The sequence below is a fragment of the Carcharhinus amblyrhynchos genome, chromosome 20 (genome assembly GCF_965287045.1).
Source record: "Carcharhinus amblyrhynchos chromosome 20, sCarAmb.v2.hapA, whole genome shotgun sequence".
Taxonomy (NCBI): Eukaryota; Metazoa; Chordata; class Chondrichthyes; order Carcharhiniformes; family Carcharhinidae; genus Carcharhinus; species Carcharhinus amblyrhynchos.
The window spans coordinates 22,986,032-23,002,044 of NC_137343.1; the positions used below are offsets into that span (position 1 = coordinate 22,986,032).

Here is a 16,013-nt window from a genome sequence, read left to right on the forward strand (position 1 = left end):
GGAGGTCACTAGGATAAGATGGGCTGTAGACAAGATGCATATGCAACTTAAATTTAGGACTATACCATTAATATTGCTAATTAATTTATATTTCAAGAGCAGCATCAGTCGAGTACAAAAGGATTCCAAATAAACTGCTGCATGGGATTGATAATAGCATTACAATCCTACTTCCTAAATGTAACCTACATTCCATCTGCAAGTTACAACATTAACCACTGTATGTTTGCTTCCATTTCTGGCTTATAGAAATCAAGCTGCACACAGTTTAGAATAAGATCCCCACAAAAATGTTGCACAGACTGAAGGTAGCATTGACATTTCTTGATAAGCAGTCTCTGAAAATAGCACTACAGGGTCCATTGGGTAATTCACTATTTAATTGTTGAGCCTGGAAAGGAGCTCCTCTGCTGCCAGTCTGACTTTTTCCTCCCTGCCCCTGCAAGTGTGTTAAGCTTAAAAACCATTGACAGGAGGAAAATACTTAATGGGAAGTTTCAAGCAGAATTTATAATCTGAAAAAACTGATGCTATTAGAAAAGTATGCAACCTTTAAAAGGATTGCATTGATCAAACAGTTAACTGAAAGAAATTAACTTGCATAAAGTACTCCAATAATAAAAAGTATGAAAAATAAAGCACTTATTGGCTGAGAAGATGGTGGCAGTGAGCAATGAACTCCTAAACCCTCCTCATCTGGGACCCCAAATGAGCGAACTTCAAAGCAAAAAAAAAGGAACTGATAGTTTTAGGCACACATCAGTACTTTGGGAGGGGGAAGAGAGAAAGAAAGAGAAGAAACTCGGACTGAATAAAAAGTAAAAGTCAGTGCTTCAATTTGTGAACCAAATGCTATCAAGAACATACTACTAAAAATAAAAAAGGACTATTGTGTAATGCACATTCCTTAAAATTACACACAGACTAATTGTGCAGCAATGCTGTAGGCTCAACTCTGAGGAATTGGAGTTGAACCTCTTTTATTACTTCCGTAAAGTAGCCAAAACAATACAGGCCAAGGTCGAATCCAGAAACAACAGTACACATTACTGAACTAATCACACCTCAGCCAATAAAGAAAAACTTTATTAATCAAGTTTAATCACTTAGAAAAATAACAGCAATACAGAACTCTAATGGTGAGTGTGTATAGGGAGTTTGGAAATGGATCCAGACAGTCAACTTTATATACTGTGTGCCTAGACTACGCGTGGCAAGCATTATTCACAACCATAATGCACATCACCTTTATTATACAACATTCTGCAAATGTAACTGTAAACTTCATAGGCTTTTAAGCAATATTCAACAAATTGTTGTGAAAGGAGAATTTAAACAGTACACCTATGAAGTTCAATCTTAAAAATCAATGTTCCAATAGGCTGTTTACCATAACAAATTATTTTTTTCAGATGTTATTTTAAACAGAGTATCCGTTACGGCAAGCAGAGTTTCAAATAGTGACTTATAACCAATGGCTGATGTGCACCATTTCTGACGAGTGAATCCATAGTTATTTTTGCAACAGTTATCAAGCACTGGAATGTCAAATATTCATTGAAATGACAGGTTACCAGTCCATATCTCACTACTGACACGTTAATATTTCAGATAAAGAAACTAAAAATTGGTATTAGGTTTAAAAGATAGAGCACAATTTGTCAAGTGTCAGAATATGCCCACATCAATACTCGAGTCAAAGTAAACCTAAATGCTCAACACCATTACTAGTTTTCACAGGTCAAATGTACAGAATACCTGGGTCAGCAAGACTGACCACTGAAAAGCAGCATTGTATGAAGAATTTACATGGCTACAATGTTGTGTTAATCACTGAAAACTAGTGATTAAATACGCTTTAGTGACCTATAGATCTAGGTACTCCACAACTCAAATAGTAAATGCTTTCACATCATGCATTATATCAACTGTAAGCATTTCACTTAGCCGGCAAAGTTCTCTCAAATATACAAAGTTGCTCATTTTAAAGGGGGTCGGGGTATCAAGAATTATCCAGTGTACTTTTGGATTTTCTATAGTAATAACTGCACATGGAATTTGTAAAGAGACTCGTGCAACGATTTTTTTTAATAGCCGTTGAACTTTTTAATCAAGCCGCAGAAGCTCAGTTCAGTGTTATTCAAAACTTTTGCAACTTGTGCACTTACTTCCACCAACGTGGAACGCTATTTCAAGTTACATTGAGCAGAATTTCAGGAAGCCACACTAAACAGAGCGACTCAGCTTTTTATTGCAGTATCACCATAGTATAAACAGAACAAAAGCTATGCACTGTACATTTTTGTTTTGCATGCTCTTCAGGATCTCGTTCACATCATTACATTCACCTTGACAAAAGTAAAAATTAAGCGAAAAGTCACCCTAACATGAAATTTACTTCCTGACTCGGCTATATCCACTGAAAAACTAATACAATACCGAAATATTGCCGTAATGTTGTTGCAAACAACATTATAAATACGGAATTACAAATTTAAAACATTTTTAAAAAATATTTGTTGTAGTAAACAGAAAACCAGATGGGTCATCTACTTCAATATGGTCTCTCCCGACGGTCCTGGCGACGGTCACCCCTAAAAAAAAGACAGGCCATTAACAATTCATTCAAAAACAGCATGAAGATTGAGCTACTGTCATTTACAGCAGTCCTTCACAGCTGATTAAGTAAGTCATTCCCAGTAAAAGGAAATGCCCTAATTCAATGGACTGCATTCAAATAGAACACTACAAGGATACACAAATTTCAGCATTTATAAAGGTGGTCAACTTACTTCCTATCCATTTTTCCTGGTCCACCTCTGCCACCTCTGAAGCCCATCAACTCTCCCATGGGGGGACCACCAAGCATGCCTCTTCCACCTCTAAAGCCACCTCGGTCACCACCGCGTCCGCCACGGAAACCACCTCTGTCACCACCACGTCCACCGCGGAAACCACCGCGATCCATGAGACGGCCACCTCTCATCATGGGGCCACCCCTCCCACGGTCACCTATGACATCAAATTAGACCAAAATGTCACATATGAAATGATCACGAAACAACAACTCTAGCTGCGAGTGGGAAAAATGAGGAAGAGAAATCATAAAATATTAAAAATCATCATAAAGGGATGAAACGGCCAGTATTGAAGTCTCATGGTTTTTGAAAAAGCTCTGATTAAAATGCAATACAAGAGGAACAGTGACACAGTTGTTGCAGTAAATATTGGGAACCACCCATTGACAGACCAACTAACACTTAAACAGATCTAAGATATGCAAAATACACATCAGCCATGGTTAAATTAACTCACCAGAAGGGAATGGTGGTGGAAGAGGACCATCTGGTTTTGGAGCCTTACACTGGTTACATTCAGTTCGCCAGGCAAAGTTAGAATTCCCACAAGTTCTATAAATAGAAAACAATAATCAACATATAACATCCAGTACACTGTAGCTCCAAACAAATCACCCAAACGTGTAAACAAGCAAGCCAGACTTACGGGTTAGGGCATCGCCAGTCACCAGCTCTCTGCTGTGTATTTCCTCCAGAAGGTCCACCCCGACCACGTGGACCACCTCGACCGCCAAATCCCCCTCCACCACGGCCCATGGGTCCTGAAATGAAGGGCACAAACAGGCAATATTTACAACCAAATTGTCATTCAATATTCCATATCTGATTTAATGAGCATTCACAACTCCCAAAATTATGACAATTTCATTCCATACAAAAAATTTACACAGTCACAATAAATATGCAAAGCTCCAAAGTACTTTATTGGGCTGCCAGGGTTGATTAAAAAAAAAAGTTTTTAAGCTTTTATTCTTAGCCATACAAATGATACTATTGACTGGCATTTCAAATTAAAAACATTAAACTTAATTTACAGATACTAGATACCAGAGGACCAGACTGAGTTTTCTGCTGCTACTCAACATAATGAGTTCTTGGGGCTCACATTTAAGTAATTTACATTTGAGTCAAGGATGGTATTATTGGTACCAGCCCTTCCCAACACAAATAAGGGGAACCCCTATCTTGGGGCAGCCCAGAGGGAGTCACCAGTGAACAGCATGAAAAGGAGAGAAACACGATTTCTCCAGCAAGAATTTAGTATCCCAGTTTTCTGCCAGTGTTGCTGTTCTTATTGATGGCGAACACAGGCTGAAAGTCACCCCCAACACATTTGCACGTTAGTGAGGATTTTACACCATTATATTCTTACAGTCTTGTCTCCCCAAAGGCCAATGTTAAATTAGTACTATTTTGATTGGCAGAGAATGGAAAAGGCATGTAGTTTCACAACACTTTACTTTTAGCACCTCTGCTTGCTACTACCACACTGACTGGGGCAGCTGTACTGGAAAATGTAAATACTGAGAGTCCCAAAAGCTTTCATGTGGTTGTAGCCATGGATTTAAATACTTCAAAGGCAAGGCTGAGCGCAGAAGAACAGTGGTTTCTGAGTTAAAGTCACACAGGGGTAAGTTTACAGGTAAACATTTAATTATATCCACCCATAATGGCAAATTAGATCAATTAGGCAGTTAAAAATAACAAAATTGAGAAATAAGCTATATTAATTCGAGAGATACACAAGCAAGATTTAAAAAACACCCAAAAAGCAACATGGAAACCTGTGACCAATGGTGTGGCTCAGGGATCAGTGCTGGGTCCACTGTTGTTTATTTACATTAATGATTTGGATGACAATTTAGGAGGCATGGTTAGTAAGTTTGCAGATGACACCAAGATTGGTGGCATTGTGGACAGTGAGGGTTACCTAGGATTGCAATGGGAGTTTGATCAATTGGGCCTGTGGGCTGATGAATGACAGATGGAATTTGATCACGCCACCTTTAGGTAAATGAGAGGTAATGCATTTTGGTAGATCGAGCCAGGGCAGGACCTACTCAATTAATGGTAAGGTGTTGGGGAGAGTTATAGAACAAAAATCTATGGATACAGGTTAATAGCTCCTTGAAAAAGTGGAGTCACAAGTGGACAGGATGGTGAAGGCGACATTCGACATGCTTGGTTTCATTGGTCAAAACACTGAATACGGGAGTTGGGATGTCTTGTTGAAGTTGTACAAGACATTGGTATGGTCACACTTGGAATACTGTGTAAGTTCTGGTCACCCCATTATAGAAAGGATATTACTAAACCAGAATATTTACTAGGATGCTACTGGGACTTGATGGTTTGAGTTATAAGGAGAGACTAGGACCTTTTCCCTGGAACAGGAGGCTTAGGGGTAATCTTATAGAAGTCTATAAAACAATGAGGCACATTGATATGGTCGATATTCAACATCTTTTTCCAAAGGTAGTGGAATCTAAAACTAGAGGGCATAGGTTTAAGGTGAGAGGGGGAAGATACCAAAGGATTCAAAGGGGCAGTTTTTTCACTCTAAGGGTGGAGAGCATCCAGAATGAGCTGCCAGAGGCTGTAAAGACGGATACAATTTTTGGCTTTTAAAAAAACATTTCAACAATTACATAGGTAAGATGGGTATAGACGGCTTTGGGCCAAATGGGACTAGCTTAATAGTAAGAACTGGGCAGCATGGACAAGTTGGGCTGAAGAGCCTGTTTCCATGCTGTAAACCTCTATGACTCTATATAAAAGAGGGGAGTTGTTGCGCATCCATGAACCACAGCAGGGGTCTTCAAACTACGACCCGCGGGCTGCAGCCAGATCAGAGTTTGGAGACCGCTGAACTAGAGGAAAGTTGATAAGTTCCTCAAGGTGACCATGATGCAACTTTTGGACTGTTCAGGCGGAGGGGGAAATTGGTGAAGGTGAATCGATAAAGGCCGGACAGGGCGGCTACGGATTAGTGTTCACATCGTGCCACCAATCAGTACCCAGGGAAGTCAATGATCCTAGAAGCAAACCAAATTTAGCAAGCTCAGGCAAGTTTAAAAAGAACGCCAGTATCACCATATCTAAAAGCTGGAAGCAGTACAATCCTGTAGATCTCTAAACATTGATTCAGCACTCTACGTTCTGCAACTCAGAGGGGCTAACAGCTGCCAAAATGCAATTAATCAGCACTTCACCCAGCAACACAACTAATGTGATGCATCCAAATCACAACCCATCTGACAAAGGTGGGAAATTCAAGCTCAGCAACTTAGCTTACTTCTCTTACACTGAACTTCTTGATATCAATATTGGGGCCTTCAATATAACAGATGTCTATACACACCCCACCTGGTGCTAGCTGGGAGACATGTTCTCCCTGCCCCATTACAAACAGCTGTCTATATTGAAGACTTCAGTCATCTCTCAGACTTGGGTTACTTGAGGTTGATGGAAAGCATGCAAACTGAGCTGTACAGAATGACCTCAATCGTATCCATGACCTGAAACAGCCAGGAAAATCTACTCTGCAAGCTGGAGGCGTGAGTGCTCACTGACTTTTACTGGGTCAATTCAAAGCATGGCAACCCACTCACAACCCATTCCCAATATCACACCAAGTTTTGCACAACTTCCCAAACAGCCAACACAGACCAACTCGGATCTAAATTGGCCTTCACCTACCATCATTAGCTCAAAGCAGCAGCAGAACCTATGCAAAGCCAACTGGAAGAAACACTGCCAGTCACTGGAACAAAGTGTGGTAACAATAAAACCCTGCCACATTCCCAAAAAGCAGGCATACAGCTGCTCTTAAAAGCCATCTACAAAGCAAGCCACCAAATCTACTCCACATGGGTATTGCCCAGTTTACATATACCCTGTGCTTTAAAGACAAATGTGCTTCTCTCCTTCAACACTTAAGAAGCCAGTTATCCCAATGTAGCTACTTGGAGTCTTTGGGACTCTGCCTATTGAGCAAGGTGGGAAGATACCCCCAAAAACCTGAACGTCACTCTTCCTAGCCAGAAATTCTAGCGGCTCTGACACCATCTTGGAACAGCCCAGCAACCATAACACCAAGCTATCTGTAAATGCCAAGGTAGCAACCCATCCCCTCCACATGGGAAAAGCATTCTTGGAAAAAGATGTGCTGCCAGCTATGACAAAATTCTTCCAGAGTTCCTCAAACACCTCGGCCCACTTGGCTACTGCTGCTGATTGGCTCAATTCCTCACATGGGTGAACTGTGAAGGAGACATGCCTAAATCCTGGCACATCCAAAGTCAGCAGCTTCCCAAAACCAGGAAATCTACTTTCAAACTACCAACCAATATCCTTACTCCCAGTGTGCAGCAAGGTCTAATCAAGAGTCTCATCTTGCAGTGAATGGAGAAAATCTTGAAAGCTGGAACAAGCTTTTGGTGAGGGCAAAGCACAAGCCACCAGGTTTTTGACCCAAATGCCTTCATTGAAAAGAACCTCAAAACAGGTGCCGTCTTTCTCTATTTCAGTGCAGCACTTGATTTGTCAAAATCAGTTCTGAGCAAGATTCTGCCCGCCCCCACACATAATGAACGAGACTGCAACAAGAAAGCTTAGAGAGAAAGTTATCAGCCCAAGCCTGCCGCTACACAAGAACCATACCAATCCACCTGCTGTGCACCTCACATCACATCACATCACATCAGCTAAGACCATTGCGCACAGGGCAAACATCAGAGGCCCCAAGGCATCAGAAATGGAACCCACAAGCCACCATTAAAAACCATTTCCTCTTGACAGATCCCACAACCTGCCCATCCGGCTTCAACCTGCCACACCGATACTGTGCACTCCTCAAACATTTCCACACTGACCAAGGCCCTGGTGCAGCAAATCAACAAAAGTAGTCTTACAAGGAATCCAGGCTACAGCTGTAGTTTATCCCAATCAATGACAGCTCCTTGACAAAATTCAGCACAAAGCTTAGAGAGCTTCATTTAGCTACTGTAGAAGTTATTGCTCAACTTGGCGAATACGACACAGTAAACAAGCAGGTAGCGCAAGCGTCCCGAGTGAATCTCTCTTCAGCTGGTATCTATGAAAAAAACCAGGCAACTCAATTTCACAGTATAAGGGAAACATGAGCAAGTTCAAGAAAATAATAGTGATGGGGGAATTCAACAGTTAGGGGAACATTGTTGACTTCCTCATGTCAGGGTCCAGATGTCACTACAGCTGCAGAATGTTCCAAGGAGAAAGGCCAACTGTTAGACAATGGTTCAATCAGAATCAATAATGGAAGTAGGACGAGGTCCTGCAGGCTTATTTTAGGGAGCAAGGAAAGAGATTAATGAAAGCAGAACCTCAATTGTAGTAATTGCTGCATTACTTGTATTGCCATGCATAAGTGGAGAAATAGGAAAATGAAAGGTAAATGGCTAGAGAGAAGATGCAGGAGGGAAGGCCTTAGATTCCATACATGTAGGAATCAGTTCTGATGCAGGTGGAAACTATACAGGCCTAACTGGCTGCACCTCAAGTGTTGAGATTAATGTCCTCGTGGGGTGGCTTGCAAGTCTTTTTGGGCAGAGGAACGGGGGCAAGAGAGTACCATTAAAAAGAATAAACATGGTGCATAAAATATCAGAGGAAACTGTTAGCAGCACATGTATAAACACATGGAAGCATGGTAAATAAGGTTAATGAACTGCAGGTGTAAATAGTCATATAGGAACATGTAGTGATAAGAGAATTGCTTCAAAAGAGGGTACCAGATATTCCTGGATAGAAGGTGTTCAGGAACTAGAGGAAGGAAAAGAGGGTATGTCAGGATGATAGTAATATTAAGGAAAATATTAATACCGGAGAGGTGATGCCCTGGAGTCAGCAGCAGAATCTATTTGGTTAGAGTTAATAGAGATGCAATACCCAATTAGGTAAATTCTATAGGTATGAAAAGTACAGAAAAAAAAACTAGATTTTTAGGCAAATTAGAGGTGCAAGAACCATAGAATTTTTACTAATGGTGGGCTATAATGATCCTAATACAAATTGGGTTGGAATAGTATAACGGAGAAGAATTTCTGACATCTGTTCAGGAGAATTTTGATTTTACAATTCTGGCCCAGGAGAATAAAGGTGGGTCAGTGGAATAGGTCAGTAGGACATCATTGCACCAAAAGGTTTAGATTGGCCATGGAAAAGAACATGGAGCAGTTCAGAGTAAAATTACTTAAGAGGGCCAGAAGTGGGTTGAGAAAAAAAATCTTCCCCAGGTATGGTGGATTCAAAGATTGGCAAGCAAAACTGTGGTATTCAGGTACATTCCAAGGGGAAAGGGGAAACCAAATTCAGAATTTCCTGGATGACAAGATAGAGCAAGATGAAGCAGAAAGTGTGTATACTATCAACATAACATACATTGTAAAACTGAGAAACAGGATGAACAGAATATTTGAGATGTAAAATAAATGAGTAGTAAAAAGGGTACAAAACACTGACAGTTAACATGAACGGGAAACCAATAGTCTTTCTTGGAAACATAAATAGTAAGGTAGTAAAAGGAGGGATGGGATGATTACAGACCAAATAGAATACCAAGCTGCTTGGCATTTGTGCTAAATGGGAACTTTGCACCTGCCTTGATCAAGCAAGATGCCTCCATGCTCAGTAAAGAGGAGGCAGTTAGCACATGGATTAACCACATGGATTAAAAATGGGTAAAGGTGGTACTAGGCTCCCATGATTCAAATGAATGAAGTGCAAAATTTATGCCAATTTCCTACTCAGATTTAGACAAAAGGAAAAAGGTGCTGTATTAGAATGAACTTCTTTAAAATGCTGCAAAATAGAACAAACAAAACAAGCATGTACAGTTCAAGGGAGCTGCCAAAATCCAGGAAGTGAGAGTTAGACTACGCAGCAAGAGGATTAAGTGAAAAAGACGACATTCTGAATGAGAAACTCAGAGCAAACGTGACTTTTCAAATGATGGTCCTTCTATTAGTTGAGATAAAGTACAGAAAAATACCAGGTTGCTGAAGACTTTTAAAATGTTACATGTTGGAGCCTCAGATTGCACACAAGTTTCCAGCAGGAGGCACATTAATCCAGATCACATTGAACTAACATCCCTTTAAGGGGCATTTGGGTTCAGGGGGACAGGGAGGTAAACAGAAGCATGATAATTGTTTGAAGCTTTAAAGATGCCAGAAATTCTCAAATATTTATGCTTTTACACTTGCAAAAAAAAACTGGATGCCTGCTGATCCTAAACTTACTTTACTATAATTTGGCATATAGATTGTATGAAAAACAATTCCATAGTTGTTGAAGCTTTCCAGCCAGATATCCTGTGCTCACACACTAAAAATCAACAACCGAGATTTTGCACTCCTGTTCACACCAGCTGAGCTCAGTGAAAGGGACGGAAAGTCTAAAGTCGGATTTCACTACAATGTGAGAGTGTGATGCAATTGTGGCTCCTCTCCAATCTACAATGCTGCAAAAGACTTCTCTAAATCACATACTTAGAACACATTAATGTTGAAAATCATTTACACTTATTGATGTGAGCACAGAGAATAGGAAATTAAGTCCAGGCTAAGGTACACACTCAGCTGTAGAAGACAAAAATGGTGAAGAGATGACTAGACTAAACTAGCCAACTCAAAAGGTTCTCTAGTTTGTTTTCCCTCACCCAATTGGAGTCATGCACTACAAGCAGAACTTTTCACACGTAGAAAACTAATCTCAGAATAAAAAGGAAAGCCGTATTACCTGGTCTGTAATGTAGATTCTCACCTCCCCGACCAGGGAGACCACCGCCTCTTCCATCACGGAGAGGGACACCACTGCGCATGTTATTAAATTGCAATGGTGGTGGTGGCTGCTGCAATGGTGGTTGTGGCTGCGGCTGCTGTTTCTTTCTGGCCATGGCAACCTTGATCGGGTTTGTGTCAAACTCCTTACCTGAAAGGAACAGAAACGATTATAAACAGAAAAAGAGGCACAATTTCGCGTTTCGGTATAAAAATGACAAACTTACCATCAAACCATTCTAGAGCAGCCTTAGCAGAAGGAGGATCATCATACGACACAGTGGCTTCACCCTTCGGTTTTCCAGTCTCTTTGTCGATGTATATGTTGATCATAGGCTGTCCAGTTCGCTTGTTAATCTGAAGTGTACAGGTGCAAAATTAATAGCCAATCTTGGAAAAAACAAAGCAGGCTGTATCAATTGACAATACAGACTAACACAAACCTTTATAGCACCAGTTTGCTTGAAGAAATCCAAAAGCCTTTCTGGAGTTATATTTTCACCCAAACCTTGCACATAAATGGTATCATTCTCCACATCTTCCTGTGGAGTTGCCGCTGGGGTTGGAGTCGGAGCTGGAGCCGGGGCTGGGGGAGGTGGTGGTGGTTCAGCGGCTGCTACTACAAAGAAGTAATATAATTAAATTATTTTTAAAAATAACCTGAGAAAGAAGACAGATGCACAGTATTTTCCAAAGCAGAATGAATAGCCATCTTCTTTACAAATGCCTTCAATAGACTTCTGTGATGTTGCTAGCTACCATGCAGAAGGTGGAAGGGGTCATTACCATAAACTTTTAAAACCACAGAGTTGCCACCAGGGCCTTCACATGCATGCAAATAAATCAAACCCAACAATGATGACAGCCATTTCAATATGGGTATCGGAGGAACCTCACTGAAAGAAAAAAGGAATACGCAGGATAGAAGAAAGGGGAATTCTTCTCATTTATAGTCAATTTATTCATTACTGAGACTAGTTTTAAATTCCAGATGTTATAAGAACATAAGAAATAGGAGCAGGAGTAGGCCATCCAGCCCTTCGAGCCTGCCCCGCCATTCAATAAGATCATGGCTGGTCTGTCGCTGCTCAGTTCCACTTTCCCGCCCTCTCCCCATAACCTTTAATCCCCTCTCCTATCAAAAACCCATCAACCCGCGTCTTAAAAATATTTAGCGAGGCAGCCTCCACCACTTCAACAGGCAGAGAATTCCAGAGATTCACCACCCTTTGAGTGAAGAAGTTCCTCCTCAACTCCGTTCTAAACCGCCCCCCTTTTATCTTGAGGCTGTGCCCCCTAGTCCTATTGTCTTTTTTGAGCGGGAAGAGTCTTTCCACCTCTATCCTATCCATCCCATTCATCATCTTATACGTCTCAATGAGATCTCCTCTCATTCTTCTAAACTCTAACGAGTACAAGCCCAGTTTATTCAGCCTTTCCTCATAGCTCAACCCCCTCAACTCCGGTATCAGCCTAGTAAACCTCCTCTGCACTCCCTCCAAGGCCAAAATATCTTTGCGCAGGTGCGGCGCCCAAAAATGCACACAGTACTCCAGTTGCGGCCTCACCAATGCCCTATACAGCTGCAGCAAGACCTCCCTACTTTTATATTCAATCCCCTTCGCTATGAAGGCCAGCATCCCATTCGCCTTCCTGACCACCTGCTGCACCTGCAAGCTGGGTTTTTGCGACTCATGCACAAGGACCCCGAGGTCCCTCTGCACCGTCGCCTGCTGTAGTTTTTCGCCTCGGAAGTAATAGTCCTTCCTACCATTTTTCCTACCAAAGTGGACCACCTCACACTTGCCAACATTAAATTCCATTTGCCATTTCCTGGCCCATTCGCCCAGCCTATCTAGATCCTTCTGCAGACTCTCCACACCCTCCGCACAATTTACCGTTCCACCAATCTTGGTGTCATCAGCAAATTTCAACACTCTACACTCGGTTCCCTCCTCCAGATCATCTATATAAATGGTAAAAAGCTGAGGCCCCAGCACCGACCCCTGGGGCACTCCACTAGTCACCATCCGCCAATCCGAATAGCACCCGTTGACCCCCACTCTCTGCCTCCTATTTGACAACCAATCTTCTATCCACGCTAACACCCTACCCCCAACTCCATGTCCCTCGACCTTCTGCAATAACCTCTTGTGAGGCACTTTGTCAAACGCTTTCTGAAAATCTAGAAAGACCACATCCACCGGCTCTCCTCTATCCACCGCCCTAGACACATCCTCATAGAACTCCAGTAAATTTGTCAGACACGACTTCCCTTTAATGAAACCGTGCTGCGTCTGCTCTATCAAGCAATTCCCTTCAAGATGCCTCGCAATTTCCTCCTTAATGACAGATTCTAACATTTTACCTACCACAGATGTTAAACTAACCGGCCTATAATTCCCCGCCTTTTGCCTGGCACCCTTCTTAAACAACGGCATAACATTAGCCGTTTTCCAATCATCCGGCACTTCCCCGGAATCCAGCGACGTTTGGAAAATAACCACCAAGGCATCCACTATCACCTCCGCCATTTCTTTCAGAACCCTCGGATGCATTCCATCCGGTCCTGGGGACTTGTCCACAATCAGCCCCTCCAGTCTGTCGAGCACCGCCTTTCTAGTAACAGTAATGTCATTAAGACCCTCCAGTCCTACCACCTTTCTATCGCTAACACCCGGCAAATTATTCACGTCCTCCTCCGTGAAGACAGAAACAAAAAAGTTATTCAATACCTTAGCCATATCCCCATCCCCTACCACTAGGTCCCCTTTCTCATCCTCTAAAGGACCAACATTCACCTTTTTATATATTTATAAAAACTCTTGCTATCCTTTTTTATATTAAGCGCTAGCCCAGCTTCATAGTTTCTCCTACCCTTCCTTATCAACTTCTTTGTCAATCTTTGTTGACATTTAAACCTCTCCCAATCCTCTTCTCGCCCACTACTCTTAGCTACTCTAAATTCCTCCGCTTTTAGTTTAACACTTTCCTTCACCTCCTTTGTTATCCACGGCTTATTACCTCTCCTCCTCCTATCCTTTTTGACCATCGGAATAAATTTCCGTTGAGCACCAAGAAAGATCTCCTTAAAGATCCTCCATTGCTCCTTAACAGACCCTCCCTCCAACGCGCTCTCCCAGTCCACATTCGCCAATTCTTCTCTCATCCTACCGTATTTCCCTCTATTCAAACAAAGGATGCGTGTCTGGGAACCCACTTTCTCCTCCTCCATCTGCACCAGAAACTCCACCATACAATGATCACTCTCCCCAAGAGGATCCTTCACCACAAGGTCCCTAATTCTACCCGCCTCATTACATAGCACCAGATCCAAGATAGCTCGCTCCCTCGTCGGCTCCAACACACACTGTTCGAGGAAACTATCCCGGCAGCATTCCAAGAACTCTTCCTCGAGCCCCCCACGTCCAACATGGGTCGACCAATCAATATGCAGATTGAAATCCCCCATAACTACGGCCGTCCCATTCTTGCACGCCGCACTTATTTGCGCGTTAACAGCCCGCCCCATCTCCAGATCATTATTCGGGGGCCTATAGACGACACCCACCAGCGTCTTCCTCCCTTTGCTGTTCCTAAGGGAATTAAGTGAATTTAAATTCCAAGAGCGAGATTTGAACTCCATGTCTCCAGAGAATTAACCTGGGCCTCTGGATTACAAGTCCAATGACATTATCATTACAACATCCTCTCTCCTTTATAACCATAGGCCAAATGCAACTGACTCAACTGGCCATAGGTGCCCGAAGATATGATGGCCAATGCTGAGGGAATGTTATATGATTGGAGGTAGCGATGAAACCATTTTAAATCAGGATAAGAATTTCAATGCAACTACCCCTTCATCAGTGAAAGGGCAGTGCTCCGAAAGCTTGTGGCTTGTGCTACCAAACAAACCTGTTGGACTTTAACCTGGTGTTGAGAGATTTCTTACTGAAGTTAAAAAGAGCATGTTATTTAACCAGTTCTTGCCAGAATCATGTGTGCACAAATCAATTGCTGCAAACAAGAGGCATTTAGATATTGCAGGCAAGAGTGAAGCCAAACAACAAGAATCCAGGGAATTGCTGACTGATGAGGTTTACATTTCTTTGTCTGGGATATCTTCAAAGCTATTTGGATCTTATATTTTAATCTGCCTATATTTGTTTTATATTTAGATACACTACACATCATATACATACATTTTAGCTGGCATTCCATGGAGGCAATAATAATAAGAACCAGAGACAACAGGCCATGAGGCTTCTATCCCTCTTCACCCTGTCTACCATTAAGAGCCCTCATCCATTCAAGCCACACCCAATCTTGACTATTACAAGGTTCTTCTGGCTAACCCTCAATCCTTCATAAATCACACCTGGTTCACCCATCACTTACGTCTTCACTGGTTCCCATATCATTGTTGCATTGAAATTCTTATCCTGATTTAAAATGGTTTCATCGCTACCTCCAATCATATAACATTCCCTCAGCATTGGCCATCATACCTTCTGGCACCTATGGCCCATGCACAAAAGTTGTTATATGTGCAAGTTACTGTGGTTGAATAGATCTGCTGATACTTCACCAGGGTTTAACAGAAACCAAAGATATCACATGGGGAAAAATAATTTATTCCAGTAAGCCAGAAGTGATCACGCGTCTTGCTACATTTAGTTAAACACTGGGCAGGTACTGGCGCAATCCAGTTCAATGGTTGCAAAATTTTCTTACAGAATACCTCATGATACAAGACTAGTATCTAATCTTAAAAGGGATTTAGGAAGTGAACCTTTTGTAAATACCTATGCTAGCAAAGGTACGGGCTAGGTAGGTTTGAAGAAAGAATTTACCAGATCACAAAGTAGAGCACGAGAACCAAAGAACAGCGTGAACAAACTAAAATTAAATACAATCTTCACCACTTAATGGGGCAAGATTTATCCACTATACATAATGGTCAGTATGTCTGACAAGTTTTGGCCCAATGGCAAAACTAACATTTACCGTCATTATTTTTCTGAAACTGACAGCAATTTAGAGTCCGCACACATTCAATTATCCAAAAGGAAATCTTAAAGTTGCTGTCAGTGACCTTATGCTACTTGGTAGGCTGCTTGTTTAAGCCCCAACGTCCAGACTTACTCCACTATTACAAATATGACAAAGATATGGAACAAAGCATAAGCAATCAAGACACCTGTATCCTAATAAGCTATTGAAATTGTTACCTGGTTCAGGCTCTGGAGTTTCTTCTACAGCTGTTACTGGATGGGAAGGAAAGAAAGCAAGCACTACATTACTTTGCATTCCAGTGACCCACTACCTTCAT

General features: G+C 41.8%; 1 protein-coding gene across 2 annotated transcripts in view; it reads right to left on the minus strand.

Moving 5' to 3' along the window:
- Window positions 1-1,068: 1,068 nt before the first annotated feature.
- The window catches only part of LOC145355823 (RNA-binding protein EWS-like), a 34,444-nt gene continuing 19,499 nt past the window's right edge, over window positions 1,069-16,013 (minus strand). The window contains exons 10-17 of one of the 2 annotated variants that reach the window (XM_080208224.1): window positions 15,913-15,948; window positions 11,122-11,294; window positions 10,906-11,035; window positions 10,638-10,829; window positions 3,505-3,619; window positions 3,316-3,410; window positions 2,793-3,012; window positions 1,069-2,594 (exon numbers count right to left, since the gene is read on the minus strand). In XM_080208224.1, the coding sequence (XP_080064350.1) occupies window positions 2,555-2,594; window positions 2,793-3,012; window positions 3,316-3,410; window positions 3,505-3,619; window positions 10,638-10,829; window positions 10,906-11,035; window positions 11,122-11,294; window positions 15,913-15,948 (1,001 nt within the window). In that variant the 3' untranslated portion in view covers window positions 1,069-2,554. Of the gene's footprint in view, window positions 2,595-2,792; window positions 3,013-3,315; window positions 3,411-3,504; window positions 3,620-10,637; window positions 10,830-10,905; window positions 11,036-11,121; window positions 11,298-15,912; window positions 15,949-16,013 lie in introns of both variants that reach the window. The other variant, XM_080208223.1, reaches the window with a different exon arrangement.